The 19,310-nt window shown below is 39.5% G+C and overlaps 1 protein-coding gene across 1 annotated transcript in view; it reads right to left on the bottom strand.

Annotated features, from left to right (window-relative positions):
• pcdh17 (protocadherin 17) overlaps window positions 1-13,571 on the bottom strand; it is a 65,427-nt gene extending 51,856 nt beyond the window's left edge. The window contains exons 1-2 of the mRNA XM_052569948.1: window positions 13,052-13,571; window positions 9,503-12,304 (exon numbers count right to left, since the gene is read on the bottom strand). Of these exons, the coding sequence (XP_052425908.1) occupies window positions 9,503-11,983 (2,481 nt within the window). The 5' untranslated portion in view covers window positions 11,984-12,304; window positions 13,052-13,571. The remainder of the gene's footprint in view (window positions 1-9,502; window positions 12,305-13,051) is intronic.
• Between the last annotated feature and the right edge of the window lie 5,739 nt (window positions 13,572-19,310).

Here is a 19,310-nt window from a genome sequence, read left to right as displayed (position 1 = left end):
CACTGAGCCCTGCATATTCACTGACCTTAGATCCGGCTCAGAATGGAGGCGACAGATTTCGAGAGCACCACTTCATTTATTAACAAATCAATTGACGGAAAGGTGTGAAGATTGCTATGGTGACAAGATAATTTAATCATTAGAAATTTGGATTTGGTCGTCAGCGACATGAGCCATTGCACCTCTGATGTGAAATGACAACAGCATAAAGAGAGCATGTACGAGAAAGCGAGGCTGCAATTATCAGCTCCGAGTGTGTTAGTGGTCTTTTAGAAAACAACTCTCTGACTGGCCCGGCCAGTTATGAACCTCTCATTCTTTGGATCAATCAATCGTGCAGAGACTGTGGATTGATTTAACTTTAAAAGGGCGCCAAGAATGATGGAGAGATGGTGCATCCTTCAAGGCACATTCATTTTGTTATTTGCTTGTAACGTGACCATGTTTTGATATACTGTTTTTGCAAATATAAGTGGATAGCTATACAGTAATCTTCAGTCCGGTGTTTAAGTGCTGTGATACAATACAGATACTTGAGTGAGGCATTGATTTACAATCTACTCTCAGAAACTTTGCATTTGTCTACTGTATTAAAGTGATGAACAATCAACATTACCTGCATGATTTTACAATATGCCAGAATCTTAATACTATTTCTTGTCTGATTAAATAAAACAATGCAACAGTCAATCCAAGAGGTTTTGGTTCAAGTTGGGCACCTTCATATTTTCTCGACAAAGTAAGAAAATAAGAATAAAATGAAGAGCAATGAGGAATGAGGAAAGATGCTAAAATCTGTAAATTTAAGATTACATTTTCAATAACATTTCAAATTACAGTTGAAAAAATAAATAATATTATATATATATATATATATATATATGTGTGTGTGTGTGTGTGTGTGTGTGTGTGTGCATGTGCATCTGTGTGTGTGTGTGTGTTGCTGATCTTGATAAAAGTGCACTGGTGTCCTAGAATAAAAAATAATAATAATAATAATAATAAATCACACACTTGGACATATTTTTATGGAAAGGAATTTACAGTCACGATAATGAGCATTGCAGTTTCTCCCATTCATTTTCCTATGAGTAGTGTCACCTGTCACCTTATACATAGGTCTTACCATATGTCTCTGCATGAATGCGGCATTATTGAACCCAAGCATACACAAAAGGACTTCGCCCTCACAGGCAGAGAGAAAAACAAAACAAATAGACAGAAGAAAGGAACCATAAACAGATAGAAGGATTTTGCCAGTCAAGCCTTTTCCCACTCTATTTACTAGGATTAAGAAAAACAAACAGAAATAAGAGCCCCATAAAAACTGCCAGCCATTTTCTTTGGGTGCCGACAGCCCTCAGCCCATCAGTGCAGGTGAAAAGATGTAACTGTAGACAGATAAGACTGTGTACAAAACATGAGTGCTGACAAGCTCACTCATTAAAGTTGACCGGGCCACAGAGGCAGGGTTTATGTTACCAGCCGGCCCTGTCACATGGCAATCCGATATCTCGAAAGAGAGCCATCTTCCTCCGCACAACACCTCACTGGAAAGACAGGCCTAGAGCCAGGAGCTATCTTTAGGTATTTCACTAAAGCGTGAGGAATAAGAGACGAGAGGAGTATGAAGAACTTGTTCGAACATCACCCTAAGGCGGACAAGAACTGTGCAAATTTACTGTTTATGCTAGCGGGAATTCTTTAATTACTATTTTCTTTGACAACATTAATGGCATCAGAACGTTGCAACCAGCAACATGTCTGTTGGATATTTACAAAGAGTTCCGCAAATCATAAAATGACATGATGTGAGAAAAAGGAGAACGTTAAGAAGTTGAAAGCAGATCTCTCTTTACTTCCCATAGAGAGAAAATAAAAGAAAAGACCACAACTCCCAGTCTGAAAAAGTACCTAAGAACACATCTGTCAAAAAAGAAAAAAGAAAAAAAATAAATAAAGAAAATCTGTAGATTGGACAACTGCCAACACTTAATAAAACATGTTCCACATCGTTTGACACTGAAACAAGATGCCGTTTTTATCGTTACCTTCTACATGTCAATTCCCAGATGTGTGCTTTGTGAATTGTAATGCTAATGTACAAACTTTGTCTTTTGCCGAAAAAATAAAATAAAATGAAGGTAAGCAAACAAACACGGCCTTAAGTGGATACTGCCATTTAAACAGTTTAGCAGAAGCAGCCCCATGGGAGGTATACCAAGAACCCTTCAGGCTCTAGAGTGGCCCTGCAGGGGAACTGACGCAATCTGCAAATAATAAAAGGAGAGATGGTGCTTGAAAGCACAGCTTGTGATTGAACAATGCTCCGCAATTTCTGCCACATAGAGTAAGAATGCAGCAGAGAGCTGTGAGGACTGGCTTCCCTATGGCCAAACATGCCGCAACAGACAGCTGTGTGTGTTTTTGCCGTGAAGACGCAAAGAAAACGATCTGTTCGCATTGATTAAGAGCAAAATTTGCAGAAGTTGCTGCTGTTTTCTTTGGCTACAAAGTTTGGAATCGACAAGCGCAATTATGAACAGGTGCGACTTGTGGTTTGCCTGTTCGTACAACAGCTTACAGTAGTCGTGGTTGGAATATTGGCTCTTAATCACTAACCATGCACAAATGTGTGGGTGAAATCTGAATGCAAATGCTTTCAAGAACAAACAGTTTACCAATTTTATTTTAAATTGTTGGACAACTGAAACCATACATATGCAAAAGCATGCATCTGTAGAGGGCATCATATATTTGCTGAGAGTGGTGAAAAGACTAAAGGAAAGACCTTATATGGAGATGGTCTGGATTTGGTGTTTTATGCAAACTGATAACACTTGTGCACACAGTCACTCATTTAGAATATTATTTCCTCAATAACATTAGATCTAGTTTAAGAACAAATTAATGTGTGTACGAAGGGACTTTTAATATGACTATATTTATGATGTCATGAGCAACAGGGTCGCTATGTAATACAAAAGAAGAAGAAAAAAACTTCACAGCATGAAGCAAAACACTCTTAAACAGGTCTAACAAACCTATTCTGTTACTGTGTGATGTATACAGAACAGAATACATCATTTAAGCATGCAGATGATGTTATCGTTTCTAATTAAAGAGCAGTTGTCTTATTGAGTGTCGCGTCTCTAAAACTAAGCGCCACATGGCTAAAAAGGCTAGGTGGCAATTGGTGCCAGAGAAAAAGAGAGAGGAGTGTAAACACAACCATAAGCCATCTGAAATGTGGGCGTCACTCTGCCCGACATCACTGACACAGTCTAAACCATGTTCATCAGGGTTAGCTTATCCCACTATCCAAAACAAACAAGCACATAAGCAACCAAACCTTTGACAGCAACTCCAACGCCAATGCCCTCAAGCATTAGCAAGGCTAGCTTTAGCCACTACTGTTCGCATGAAGGAGCCAGAACAAATATTGACAGGGACTAAATGGGACTTGTTTCCCAAACACCCCGCCATGCAACGTACTTGTGGACAAGGAACTAGGAACATTTGTGTTTATTGTGAAATCAATAGAAAAAAAGAGAAAATTTTGTTGCAGAAATAATTCAAACAAACGTTTTAATGCTCAATTCCTCCAAACAATTTTAGTCCACTATGTCCTTCTCTGAGTTGACCAAGCAAATTAGTTTAAGTGCCTCTATGTTTTCTGCCTTGAGGGTCAAATATTCTCCTTTTCACATTCAGAACGAATAGGTTTTAGAGTTTGCTTAAGTAATTAAAATAACCCCTGCTCTGTAAGAGCATTACTTGCCAGCTGCGCTTCGCCAAAAATGACACATTAACTAACATAAACATCTAAAATTATCTGTGCTATACTCTCCTACATCAGCACTGCTCTTCCACCCGACACACTTTCAGTTTTCAAATATGGAAATCTATCTTACAAATATGAATTATTAAATGTTTAAAATGATGATTATCTAAACAAAGGCTGAAATAATCATAAACCATTTCAATATTTATGAGAAGATCATTTCTAAATGTGACAAGAAAACAAACAAACAAACAAAAAAAATCCCATGGCTGTGCATCATTTACACCACAACAAATAAATCCTATAAAAGTTTTCCAGAGATGATGTACTTGTTTAGGAGAATATATTGCCATTTCCAGTCAAGCTGCAATGTTGTCAAATTATGCAAAAAATAAATAAAATAAAAAATAAAATAAATCGATAATACAGTTTAAATGTCATTTTCACCACAAAAGGCGGTAATGTTAGTCGAGACGTGACATAAATGACTATGGGACATTGTTAGTACGTTGTTAAGAGCTCTCTCTCTCTCTCTCTCTCTCTCTCTCTCTCTCTCTCTCTATACATATATATACACAAATTAATTTTAAATAACTATATTTATACTTAAGACATTTATGTTTATTTTCTGAATGTTGACCAGGGCATATAGTTAAACAAAGTATAGAACAAAAGCACTGTAAACTATAGAAGTCTCTCTGGCTCCAAATTCACTGAGATAAGATGTATTTGGTCACAAAGAGGGATAGGAAGAAACCCGACAGCCTCTCATATCCGTTCGTTTTGCCAGACCATATGTATCATTCACTCATCCATCCATTCATTCGTCTGCGCTTTCAGAGGCATGTCGTCAATCTAGCCCAACGACTCCGGCACAATGACTTTCTCAAGATTAATTCCATCGTTCAAGCGGAACTGTACAAGGGCGGGGTAAAATTACGAATGCGTTTATGAGTTATTAATGGCCTCAGCCTGCTGGTTCCCAAACGGGTCTGGGGTTCCAAACCACGCAGGGCGGACGACGCTGGGTTATAGAGCTATACAACTCAATAAATAATTCAATGGCATTACTAGGATTTCCAGAATTGCCATACATTATACATGCAGTTCAACAAATGTCTCTGCTATTATACACATATCTGTACACTTCAGCTGTGTGGTAATTAATCGCCTAAATGTGTGCCAAAAAAAAACTACAGAGATCTTTTCACCCTCCCTTCTATATTTTTCATGCCAAGGTTTGACGCACTCCAGTGCACCCAAAGAAAATCAGTGACCACGTGAAGGAGGAAGGGAGGGGAGGACAGACGGATGGATTTTTTTTTTTGTTGTTTCTGGCTTCGCGGGATTGATTTTCATCTCCTGAAGAACTGGGCTAATCTCAATCCTTCTTCTAATCTGGATTCAAAGCACTTGAAACCCAAGGCTTCTTCGCGGATGAATAAAAACAAGTGTCTGTTTGTGCAGCATAGATGATTATGCGTAGATGAAGGATGAAGAAAATATCCACATCCTCTGATAGACCATTTAATAAAGGTGGGGTTTAGTGGTCACACTCTTCCGCTGTTAACATGAAGTGGTGTGAGAAATTAAAGATGTTTATCGCGACATTCTGGTCTTGTCTTGTTCTGTTAAATTTGATTTATTAATGAGCGAGTAAATATAGCAGAGGATCATATGAGCTCAGAGCACACACACACACATAATAAACAGCCACACAAACAGTGATCACGAGGTAAAGAAAATAAAACCCATGCAACTCTAGAAGGCCTAAAGCTTGAAGAAATCAAACAAACAAAGGCAAGATTTACTGAAGGGTCTCATGTGCACCGTTTAGGCCTGGCAGACAAGTGCTGTTTAGATTTCCCTCGTATACTGCAGAACACATCAATCACGTGTGTATATCAAAACCGCCTATCAATAATTCAGTGCGAACACACCATCTGAAAATATGAACAAGACACCAAGGGCAGAAGAAAGAACAAATTTGATAGGCAAAAGCTAAAGGAGGACGAGCTGGGACCGAAAGAGGAGGAAGAACTCCTCTCCGAACTTTTATGATTATCTCTCCTTGATCCCTATTTCTCTCTTTCGGTCTTTTGTCTTTAACTCAAAGCCGTAAACAAACGCTCTATTTCTCAGGCTGGGAGCTTAAAGAGGTGGTATGGGGACTTCAAAATGTCTAAGCCTTAGTACACAAAACTACACTGAGAGAAGAGAAGAGAAGAGAAGAGAAGAGAAGAGAAGAGAAGAGAAGAGAAGAGAAGAGAAGAGAAGAGAAGAGGACAAACAATACAGCCATCAAGGGGAAATGTTATGACTCAATTTGCAAACACACACACACACACACACACACTAATACTCCCTCCCACACTGCACACACACACACAAATGTACCGTATAATGCAGCATGCAAGGACAGAACCATTAGCATGCATGACTGTGCTCTTACTCTTGCTGTCCCACTGCAAAACACACACACACAGTGCACGAGGGAGAAAGAGGGCACTAAACAGATTGTCAGACATTGACTCTCTCATGCCTTGCCATTTGACAGCATTTCGCTTCAGTTCCCAAAGCAATACATCTAGAACTCATGCAGCAATTTGATTACCTGACAGCCGCTTTTATCGCTCAATTTTGCAAAAACAAGGAGTCAGAAACCCAATCTCTATGAAACACTGAGACTTCACCACACCACACAACAGCATTATGCCAAAAGCACAGCTACGGTCCTCATATCAAAGCAGTTACTCTCAACAGCATGATCTGTTGTCATCTGCTTCCCATTCCTCTCTTTCTGTTTTTAGGTGTATTTAATGGAAATAAATAGCTCAGATGGACAATCCCTGGAGAGGCATTACTATTTTCCAGCAGCAAACTACCTCCAACCATTGACCTTTATAACTGGCAACCCCGCTGCCCTCCCCCAATGGCTACTCAGGCCATACTTGTTTACTTGTTACCTTAATCACATCAGTTGATCTCTATATTTAAGATAAATACACAAAAAAATAGGGATGGAAGCATCAAAAGATGTTAAACTGCATGCAGCTGTCACTTCATTAACATCACTCTATAGTCACACTTACAGAAGACATAAAATTGATAGCAAACACTGCATGTGCATTCGAATCAAGCCTCACTCACTTTGCTATGTGCTTGCAAGACACCGAAGGCAGACTGTCGCCACCTAGGGGACACTTTTATAGTGTTTTATACACCAACTCTGATGCTCATGGCAGCCATATCAGCCTCTGGCTCATCCTCTCACACACTTCCTCTCTCTAAAACTGAGGGGACTAACAGTTAAAATTTTATATTCACCTTAACAGCAAAATAATCTATGATTTGTTCCACCTGCAAATAAATCCACAACTATATATTAGCTTTTTTAAGTATTGTATGTTGCAGACATGAGGGTGGATACTAAATGCTCTCTAGACAAAAGAATTAAGAAAATCCCTTGCTACTAGGTTAGAAGGATAACACTGAAGATTTTCTTAAACCTCAATTCGCCATTAAGTAATAGATCCGGATGCCTGTGGTGCAATTAAGCATTATTACATCCCTTTATCGAGGAAACTTTTCTCAGCCAATCGAATTACACCCCTCATTCTGTTGTGTTCTCCGAGAGCAGAACGCTCTGGTGCTGTAATTGACCCTCAACCTCTTTTCATTTCAGACTTAGGCTATTACTTCAATGGCCAGATGTTCGTAACCTCTGGATCGGCTACTATAAAACAGCATTAAAGTGCTGCTGTTGCCACCGGGCCTGATGGGAAACATTTGAAAGGCTCTTGTGCAGCTGTGTAGCAAGCACTGGGGACTATATATATACACATATACATTTATTTTCAGCTCTCAGGCTACCTTGAAAAGATGACAGAACCCGAAAACATTGATCCACAGCGACTGGAAAGGGAGGTATTTCTAAAAAAAAATGTATGACCTCTCAACTGGGATTTGCATTTCTACGGCTCTTTTTTTTTTTATCTCACTCACTCTCTGTTTCAGGCTGAGATCCAGATTGTTTTACAGGCTCAGTAACAGGATAGCAGATCTGCCTCTCGACACACTTCTGCTGTAAATAATGGAGAGTATATCCTGTATTGTATGGATCTGTGTAAACACAGAACGCATGTGTCTTGGAGCTCCATCATAGCGAGAGAAAAGGGCATGTATCTATGCAGTAGCGCCCGCGTCTGCGGTTTGATGAGACCTCTGCAGTTATTGTGCTCATTATAAAAGGGCCCAGAATAATGGGCCTCACTCTGACCTATGACCTGCAGCTGGGAAGCGATGAATAGCAACGCAGACACTCACACAATCATGGGCAGACACATGCAGCAGCAAACACATAGATCTAGAGAATGTTAACGACAAAATACAACCATGAAAATATGCAAATATAAATTTAAGCTTATCCACAAAAACTCCAGCTTCACACCTCTGAAATCATTCACATATAACTTTTTTAATTATCCCCAATGCTAATGTGCTCTGGATGGTTAACAGGGTTGTGGGACGAGTTAGTCAAGAGTTTAATACTTTAAGTTAGAGATTTGTTCAAATCGTTAACACTAAATATAAGATGATGCAAAATTTGCATGTGAAAATACATACATTTATACATTTAAAACATGCTCTTAAGTAGAGATATTACAAAGAAACATGTATATACAATTGATATATAAAGGCATAAATCAAAAGAGAGCTAAATTAATTTTTTCCAGCTATAATCTCAGTCACTGCACATACATGCGTACCTGATGTACAGAGTTTAAAGAGGTGACTTTAGCCTCATCTAACACGACAGATTTCAAATGACTTTAAACTGGCTTAGCAGCACAGACACACATAAGTTGTCACTGGCTTAACCAAATCGCTCCACACAAAGACGTATTAGCAAAGAACGAGGAAATCTGGGAAAGCTCTTTCTTTCTTTCGTTAAAATGCAGTTTAAGCGTCTTTAATAGAGGATTGTCACAGTGTTCTTGAGTACGAAGCTGAGACAAACCTGCTAAGTAATGCATTAAGGGTGTTACAATGCCAAAACTGAAAATTGAAATGTTTGAGGTCAAGACAAATTGCATTACGTTGAATGAAAATACATTTTCATGTATTTATTTGACCTAGCATGTGATCAATAGCAAAAAAAAAAAAAGAACATTCATTCTGTCACTGTAAGGGGCAAACCGTAGGAACCTTACATTCAAAGCACCACAGGAAACTACATATTGATTGAAGCTCTATTCATTTGCAATATAGTAGCTGGAAATATATTCTAGTCAAGAGCAGCAAATCATCATGGTATGGCCATTATGGAATAACTAGCCTTTAGGGTTGAACCTGTCAGAGCATCAAATCTCTCCACACCAGAGGTAACATCAAAACAATATCTCCAGAACAGAATTGTGTTCCATACTCAATTTCCTCTTAACGCATTACTTGAAACAAAATGAGCAAAGCTAGATTAAAAAAAAAATAAAAGATAGCATGTTTTTTTTTTTTTTAGCATCTGGCGATGGGTGGAGAATGACTCGTGTTTCATATTATCACCAGTTGTGATCCCCTTCTTCCCCCCACACTATGATTCACTGGCTGCTTTGTATGCACACACATCTACTCATCCATTCATGTATTGACCAAGTGAGACAGGGCAGGACGAGAGGGGGATGGAGGGTAATAAGGAAGGAGAATATAAGTTGTTGCTACCTGTATTATTGACATCCTGTTCACTGGCGTCTCTGTGGTGTTCGTAACAGGTCCCGTGAAGCTGGTGTGACAGCCAACATGCCCTTGAGGAACACTGAGGTTGTTGGCGGTGGGTTTGAGGTACATGACCTCTGACCTAGGAGAGCTGAGGGGCAGACGAGTTTGGTAGTCAAAGTACATGGGGGATGTGGCCAGGGAGGGACTGCTGACAACGTTCATCACATTCATGGTGTCCCGCTCCTCCACTTCGCTCTGCACCAGCATGATGTCATTCTTGTTGATCTTCTTCTTTTTGCCCTTGCCAAGTTGTGGGTGAGTGTACTCTGCAATCCGACAGTTGTATGTGCGGATCTCCTTGTTTTCCCGTTTACACTTGACTGCTATGGTGATCATGGCAGCAAGGAGCATAATTGAGATGATACTCAGGGTTACTATTAGCGGGAGCGACATGTCCCAGTTATGGTGTTCTGCATTGATGCGCGGTTCACCTTCTGGCAAGGGCCCGGAGTAGGCTTTGACGATAAGTTTTGCCATGGCGGACAGTGATGGCTTGCCATGGTCAGTCACCTTGATGATGAGTTCCACAACAGGTGCAACCTCCTCCCACAGTGGCTGGGCTGTCCGTACTTCACCCGTCACTGAATCAATCTCGAACAAGTGTTCTTCATTGCCATCTGAGATCTCGTAAGTGAGGCGACCACTCTCACCAAAATCATTGTCCACAGCTCTCACAGTGGTAATAATGTGTCCAACTCCCACGTTCCGAGGCACATGGATCTCAGCAGTGTCATTCTGAAGTAACGGAAGGACAATGACAGGAATGTTATCATTAACATCCAGCACACTGACACGGACAGTGGTGTTGCTCTCCAGGTGAGGGTTACCTGAATCCTTCGCCTGGACCTTGAAGTCAAAATACTTGGTTTGTTCATAGTTGAAACTCCTCAGGGCATAAATTGCACCATCGGTGGGTTTGATGTTAACGTATGTAGTGATAGACTCCTCGCTTACATTCGAAGGAAGGAGGGAATAGGACACAGTACCATTTTGGCCCAAATCTGGGTCATGAGCAAGAACAGAACCCAGGTATTCCCCTGGGATGTTGTTTTCAGGGACCTGTAGAAGGTAGACCATTTTTGTGAAGCGGGGTGCATTGTCGTTTTCATCTAAGATCTTAACAGTGAAAGACTTTGTTGAGTTCAGGGGTGGGTTGCCATTGTCTTTGGCCACAATAGTGATGTTGTACTCATCTTTTACCTCCCTGTCCAGGGGTCTGTCGGTCACTACTGTGTAGAAGTTATCATAGTTCTCCTCCAGCTTGAAGGGAACGTTCCCCAAAATCCTACACTGGAGCTGCCCATTGCGGCCCGAGTCTTTGTCTGTGACTCTGACGAGTGCGATCACTGTCCCTGGGGTTGCTGCTTCACTAACCGCCCCCTGACGCACAGCTACAAAACCTATCGATGGCCAGTTGTCATTCCTGTCAAGAACTTTAACTGTGATTTTACAATGGCCAGGAATTGGGTTGGGGCCTTGATCCTTTGCCTGGACATCAACTTCTATAATTGGGTTCTCCTCAAAGTCAATTTTACCCTGAATCTTTATGACACCTGTTCGGGGGTCTATCGAGAACAACTCTTTGATCCTGTCTGGAACATAACAGCTAAAGGAATAAGTAACCTGTCCATTAATCCCTTCATCAGGATCGGTAGCATTTAAATCTATCAGTACCATGCCTGGGGGTGAATTTTCAGGTATCTCCACTACATATGAAGGCTGTTCAAACACAGGGCTATTGTCATTGGAATCAGTGACTTTCACATTAATTTGCATTGTGCCAGATTTGGGATATTCCCCTCCATCTGTGGCAGTTAAAATTAAAGTGTGATGGCTACGTTCCTCTCGATCTAAGGACCTCTGAACGACCAATTCAGGGAATTTTGTTCCATCCCCTCTGGATTTAACATCCAAAGAGAATATGCTATAATCATCCCGTGTGATCTGATATGTTTTCAGGCCGTTCTCCTTAGTGTCAGGGTCATAGGCAGCACCCAAGGGGAAACGTGTACCTGGGGCTGCGTTCTCAGATATGTCGATATCGATCTGTTCAGAAGGAAAGCTTGGTGCGTTGTCATTTATGTCCTGTATCTCAACTTTAATCATGCAGATCTCCTTGTCATTGGCAAACACTTCCATGGAGAGCTGGCACTTGGGGTTTTGTCTGCACAGTGTTTCCCTATCAATCCGCTGTTTAGTGTATAATAGCCCGCTTTCGGGATCCACATCGATAAGGTGTGGGGCAGAGTTCTCCAACACCCTGAAGTTGGATTTTTTCCCCTGCTCTCCCAGTTCCAGCTCCGCATCCTTGGCAATGTTTCCAATGACGCCTTGAATTTTCTCCTCAGGTATTGAGTAGTTTAAGTTTTTCAATGTCAGGGCCCGTGCCCATAAAAGAAGGAAAAGGAAAACAGAAAGATGCATCCCTTTCAGTGAGAGTGTCTTAGGTTTCTGATGCGTTTTACACCTCCGACCTGTTGATCTTCCTGGCAATATCACAGTTTCTACCTTCAATTACTGAGCACACATGCCAATTCATGATATAAAATGTATAAAGTCATTATGTGGGGTTTTCCTTTGAATGCTCTTTTCTTTCCTCCGTAGCAGGTCTCTCTTTATCCTGAGTTTTTACAACAAACGGTGGGGCTGTACTGCTAATTTATATTCTGCTGAACGCCCAGGCGCATTGGAGGTATAATCACAATCCAGTTTCCACAATGAAATAGCCTTTCTCAGCCTCTTCTCCTGTAATAAAAGAAAATAAGAGAAAATAAAAAATCTCTTTTAGATTATTGCATGTAATATTACACTTGATGATTTTAATTCTGACATACAGATTTTAACAAACACCTCGTGTCTCAACATATGCGCTTTCTCTCTCTCTTTCTCTCTCTCTCTCTAGTGTGACCGCGTAATTCTAATGCGCAATTCCTCATTCCCTGGCTAACGACGTGGATGGCATGTCAATCCAACCTTGGGATGCGTCGGAGCGCTTTAGCGCTGAACACAGGTGGATGTTTGTGTTATTCTGCTTTCAACATGTAGGCTAAGCAATGCGTCGAGGATGCGCCATGTGGCAAGAAGAGCGTTACGCGCATCAAAATGGCAATTATGGATTAAGGTGGTGAGCAAATAAAAACGGATAAATCTTTTTCTATGTCCCTGGGTCCTGAAACAGCTGCTTTAACTGATGTCATATATATACCTTGCTGTCTAAAGGCAACCACCTTGAATGCAAATGCGTTTAAATAAGCCTCTTAAATGGCATAATCCGGCTATTAAATACAATTCCCACATAGTCGCATAAAGCACAGTAAATGAAAGACAATCATGGGTGGTTATTTATACTGCGCTTCTTGAATAAATACGAGAAGAAGCTGTTGCATCCTCTCTGGCACTGTGCGCATCCAGCATCTCCAGGAGCATATATGACATGTAATCTCATCTTTTTAAAACAGATTGATGGTGATAAGAAACATCACACAGACTTACCTGTAGCCTTGTACCCAGTCTAAACTCAACCATCACCAAAGACGATTTACATCCTTTAGTCACCTTCCCAATGAGTGGAAAAAAAAGAAAAACTCCAGCTAGACTGTATGGAAAAATAAAGTGCTCCCTAAAAGTGCGCTTGTAATGTCAATGAGACTGATTAGGATGCAGTGACTCTCCTCCGCTCATCGACGCTTCAGGACAGATATCTTGACCCAAGCGTAAAATATACATCCAAAACCGTTGATATCACCAGCGCGAACAGCTTCTTGTACTGCATTGACGCGGGATGAGACATCCCCGTGATAAATGCGTCCAGTCCCTAATACAAAAACCGAAATGGGGAAAACAAGTGTGTCCAAAGTTTAAATGTGCATATCAAGCGAAAGTGTTCAATCCATTCGTACTGTCACTAAGACCAGCTGTCAATAACGGTACGGAATAAATGCACTGTGGTGTGCCGGTGTCCCCTTTGCCTCCTCTGCGCGTTTCTCTCTCTGACTGTCTGACTCGGTCTCATAGTGCATTAAACATTGTTACTGATCCGCCGCCAACCAATGGATGAAGGAGGAGGAGGATAACGCAGCCAATCGGGTTCTCGGAATTCAAATTATAGGCGGGGCTTCCAAAGCGGTCCTTTATGTGAGTGATGTGGACGCGTTTTTAAGCGCAGACGGGAGTTTATAAAATGCTCTTGTACTTTAGGAGATCGAGCGGAGTTGGAAATCTTTACGTTGAAGAAACAGCCTTTATTTAGTTTCAGTTGAAAGATTTTCCACACACACTTTTAAAAATAAACATCTAAGACCTTCACAATACGCTCATAGACAGAAGATCCTGATGGTAAATATTGCACACTGAATGTAATGTATACTGTAAATAATGGTGCTTGTGTATGTTTGCGTGGCTGTCACTCAAAATATTTGCAACTTTGTGTTTCCCACCCAAATAATGTTCTGTTTTGTTAGATTAAAATAATATCAGCCTTCTGACTTGCATTATTAATAATAATGTGAAATGATATGAATTCAAAAGAAACACATTTCCGTGTTGGAATTGATAAAGAGCTATCTGAGTCGCATTGATGAAGCTGTGGGGCGTGCATATGTCTAAAAATGTTCAAAACCCAACACCATACTAGATAACTGAACGATTAGAAACCTTAGGCTATACAAGTTCATTGTTTGAGTAAATTCAATGAGAATTATAGAAAACACTTACTTGCCAGTTTCACAGACTGAAGTTCTGTTTTGTTTCTCTCTCTCTCTCTCTCTCTCTCTCTCTCTCTCTCTCTCTCTCTCTCTCTCTCTTTTTTTTTTTTCTTCGACATTTTGGTCTTGTGTCTGGCCTTCAGCTCTAAAGAAAGACATAAAACACCAGTAAAGTATATTTTTAGAGCTGGCTTTAAATTAATGGATTCCAAGGAGTCAATATTTCATAAATTGTTAATTTATAAGTTTGTGTTTAAATCTCAAGAAATAGAGCTGTAATGATTAGTCAAGGAAAATGTAAGATTCAAGACCAATGGCTTTCTTAACCTGACTTCATCTCATCTAGCATCTATGTGTTTTAATATGTTTGTCAGTTTTATCTGGTAGAAAGAGAGAGAATACAAAACCATTTATAGAATATCTTTTAAGACTGGCAGCCACATTTTAAAATATTTAGAATACTCTGCATAGGTTTGCATACTTCGAAACAGTGAAAAATGTGCAAGGTTTTCAGACTGTTCTGCGCTTAGAAACAGAAAATATAATAAAGGAAAAAAAATAGTTTTTAAGTGCTATATAAATGCTTTATGAGATGTGCCAAACAGTTGAAGGATGAAAAGGGAACAGAAAACACAAGATGCTTCCACCAGCTCATTAGGCCCTCTAGTGGACACCTTTGAACCTCCAACTAGAGTTTCCCTCGTTTTCCAGTCTCACTGACGTTTATGACTGCACATTAAGAATTTTTATATATATATATATATATATATATATATATATATATATATATATATATATATATATATATATATATTATATATAATATATTGTATAAAGCATATTTATTATTATTATTATTATTATTATTATTATTATTATTATTATTATTATTATTATATTTGACTGAATATTAAATATTGTTTCAAAGAGTAATACAAATGTAATACTGTATATGTATTAACATGATATGACTTTACTTGTGTTTGTTTAATTGTAAAAATTATATATAAATTATTTAAAATATGTTATACAAATACAAGTTTATAATATTTGATTAAAATTTGTTATATGTCTATAATAAACTATGAATAATACTAAAACATTTTTATTTAATTATAAAAATAAAAATAAACATTTAATTAAAAAAAATTAAAATTGGTACTATACAAATTTAATAACATTTAATTAATATATCATGTGGAGCAATGATTAAAAAAAACAATTATAAAGATATTTAGGTAGAACTCACCCCCATCCACTGATCTGGTGTCAGTCACGCTCTGTAATCCTTTTTGATGGCAAATAATAAATCTGAGTCCAGATCTGCTGCCTTTGTCTGACGCAAGTCTTCACTGGCTCATACTGGAGGCTGCTCACATGGGCCTGACTCATCATCGGCCAACATGGGGATTGGAGCCGGTGTCTGAATTCATTGTGAATTCCAGCACACGGCACCTTAATATTCTAGAGATGCTTCTCCATTGTCATACCATTACAGGGCTGCCTCTATAATGCAGGCCGTTTGAAGCTTCTCTGTCTCTAATGCCCTTTGATTATGCGCAGATAGAGGAGCGTTAGATAGTTGTAAATCTTCCCGTTCAGACTCAATATGGGCTGCTGTATCCTTGACCTTGGACATGACCTTTCCTTCTGACGTTGATGGTGATGTTTTTCTATTCTCTGATAAGTGCTGCACAATATGTCCTAGTCATGATGACCTGTTATAGGATGGGGATATAACAGAAAGTGCATATCCTTCTTTTTGAATCTTTCCTCTCATTCCTCTTCTTGACTACATGAAAGATGCATATGGTGTCACTGGCAAGCTAAAACTGGCATGTGAATTACTTCAGCGGATTTTGAGGGACTTTCTGGGAGAAGCCATACGGCACATGTGCTTGCGTGTGTTGTGCCGAATCTCTCTCCTTGTTGCTCGCAGAAGCTGAAAGCTCTCTTCTGTGTTCCAACTGAATCTACTTCAAACTCTATCAGTGTGTCCTGAGGGTCCAGCCTTGATGAAAAACCAGCAAAGCCACACAAGAGAAGCCCTGCTATTAACAGCTGTCTCTATTAGTCCAATTAAATTTCCTTAAGAAATGCCGGCGACAGAAGCCACATTTGGACGGATGGAGGCGAATAGCTACATTAAAACACAATTTTGCAAATTAAATTTCAATTTAATGGCACAGTTTTTCTTCAGGTAATGAGACTTTGCGAGGGGCTGGTCTTTTTGTACAGGCTGGGCTGCTTCAAAAGCAGCATCTCTCTTTCCTTCCTTCTATGGAGATGAGGCTTTTATGTAGTACAAAATGCAATATATATATATATATATATATATAACATCTGTGAAGGACAATTCTCAGAGGATATGGTTTTTCAATGTAGCTGCCCTTTCCAGTAACATATTCATCTGCGTTTGCTCTCTTCTCCTCTTTTTCTGTGGTAAGGGATTGAAGGGGTGTTTTAGAATCAGAGCTTTTTTGTCCCTGCACTCACAAAATGACATAACTTCAAATGTATCTTCCTATTTTCTATACATCTGTCTATCTGTCTATCTGCTTTTTTATTTATTCCTGCCTGCTGTGGTGTGACAATGGAGTGGGGATCCAATTGCAGGCTTTATTCAAAGAGTGTGGTCATAACAGGCAGGTTCCAGTAACGGCAAACAGGTATATCCAAGGCAGAGGAAAAGAGTAATCCACAAACAGGGAAAGGTCAGGGCAGGCAGCAAACAATCAAAACATTGAAACAGCCCAAGGATCCAAACATGAGAGATGCAAAATCTAGGAAAACACAGAAACTAAGAAAAATTCAATCATCAGCGATGTCATAGAGTGTGAGTTAGTGAGAGAGACTGTTTGTGTGTGTGTGTGTGTGTGTATGGGAGACTGATGAGGTGATGAGAGACAGGTGATTGCAATTGATGATATGTTCAGGCAAAGGATTATGGGTAGTGGAGTCTGGAGTGAATGGTAAAGAATACAGGATGGAGTGCCCTCTAGCAGAGCTCATAGGCAATCCAACCATCCATTCCACAGGCAACCCACACACTGAAATTCAATAAACTTGTGAAATGTTCATAATATTTTTATGTCATTTTTTTTTAAAGTTAATTCAGACGTACATAGCAGCAGGTATCACCCACCCATCCCTGCTGTGCATTCAGTGTTGAGAACAGTTAAGCAGGCTTTCAGAGTAGACACCACAACAACTCAAGAAAAAGGCCCAGTGTGTGGCTCCATCTCACCATGAGTCAAGCAAGAATGTGTGGGTCAGACCTGGGGCAGTTTGAGAGAAGAAGGTTTCCACTTTACCCTGCTAGACAGCTGGGGGTCCTGGCTGAGCGGGGGAGGAGAGAACGACAGGTCTGCTGGCTTCATTCGCTCTGCCATGCTGCATTCAGAGGACTGGTAATGGTGCTGAGGTGATGTCTGTGTGTAAGAAAGAGAGAGACCTTGCCAACTGGATTCAGAGACATGACGCTGAAGTGTTTGTGTGCCATTCTGGTTTGTAAGTAAAAGTGCAAGAGTCTGAGAAGATGTATGTTGTTTTGTACCTTTTGTACAGTTTCTGAGGTGCTGAATGTACATACTGTAGAGACTTCACTCATTTACTCTGAGGAAAAAATAATCAACAGACATTTTTTTTTTTTTATAATTGACTTTTTGTTTCAAACCAGGCATAATATTTTGAATGTGTCAAAATAGGTCTGTGTGTCTACACTCTTGCTTTGATGACAAGGACAAAATTTTAGAGCCCAGAATCAAATACTGTCAATATGCTTTATATTCGCACATGCTTATATCTTCATGCTTAACAGCATTTCTAGCCACCAATTATATTTTAGGGTTGAGCTTATTTATTAATTTAGCATATTCTGTAATACCAGGACACATTATCTGTCTGAACATTAATGGTGGGGATTTTTCTGAAACGTTTTTCTGTATGTTACATTGTTATTCCAGTAGGTAGTGACAAACGACTCATTATGAGTAAGATGCTGCATCATTCAATCAACTGATTCGTTCAATACACTGATTCATTCAGGTATAAAACAAGTCTCCTTGTGTCCAAGTGTCGTTCAAACAACTGATTCCTTCAAAACACCTCATCTGTGTTTTATGAGTGTTTCATGAGCAAGTCACTAAATCATTGACTCAACCGATTTGTAAAAGTTTTTGCATTTCACTGCACTGTTTTTCCATTATTTTTTAAATTTTTTTATCTTATCATGGGCTAGAATGGATGTATGATGTGCATCAAAAAATGCAGCGCTACGATTAAAATAAGTTCTATAGAACTTGTGTTTTATTCCACTGCCCATGCTTTAAAAACACAAAAGTGTATTCTGTTTAAATGGCACCTTACTTTGAAAAAGTCAAAATCATCTTCCTCTATTTCTATTTTTCCTTTCATTGATTCAATCTTAAACTTGCCTGGCCAGTAGAGATTGGAAGCACATTGATGAAATCTAGAGTTTTCTCTCTCTCTCTCTGCTTCTCCCGCCTGCTCCCAGTGGAGCTAAACTCTCTCTCTCTCTCCCTCTCTCTGTCTCTCTCTCTCTCTATTTTGCTTCTGTCCTGCAGGTGTGAGATAAGTTGACAAAGGCAAAATTTCTAATTAATGTTTTGTCAGCCTAAAACACCATGATATCAGTGGACGACAGTAATTTGGACTGCACGCCCATACAAATATACCATTTTAATAAATGTTTAGAAGATTAAATTAAGAAATAAACAGATGAAAGTTTCTCAAGCTAATGGTACAAGCAGCCATTGTAGCCACATAAGAACACATTCAATTCCTTGCTTTCTTCCACCATTGATAATTGACTCATTTTTTTCTTCAGCCTTATAAACATCACACAGACAAACCACTTAACTGTAATTGCCACTGTATTATGAGAGTAACAACTCTCATAATGCAGATGACAGGAAGTTACATATCACATCAATCTTTAGCGAAATCATTCCGCTAACCTTAAACCCAGCTAGGTCCTAATACAACCTGCATAAGTTATTTTTACTGTGTGCTGCAAATTCCGTTTC

Source organism: Carassius gibelio, chromosome B11 (assembly GCF_023724105.1).
Source record: "Carassius gibelio isolate Cgi1373 ecotype wild population from Czech Republic chromosome B11, carGib1.2-hapl.c, whole genome shotgun sequence".
NCBI classification, from domain to species: domain Eukaryota; kingdom Metazoa; phylum Chordata; class Actinopteri; order Cypriniformes; family Cyprinidae; genus Carassius; species Carassius gibelio.
The sequence above is the reverse complement of the archived record's forward strand: the minus strand, read 5'-3'. Positions and strand labels throughout refer to the sequence as shown.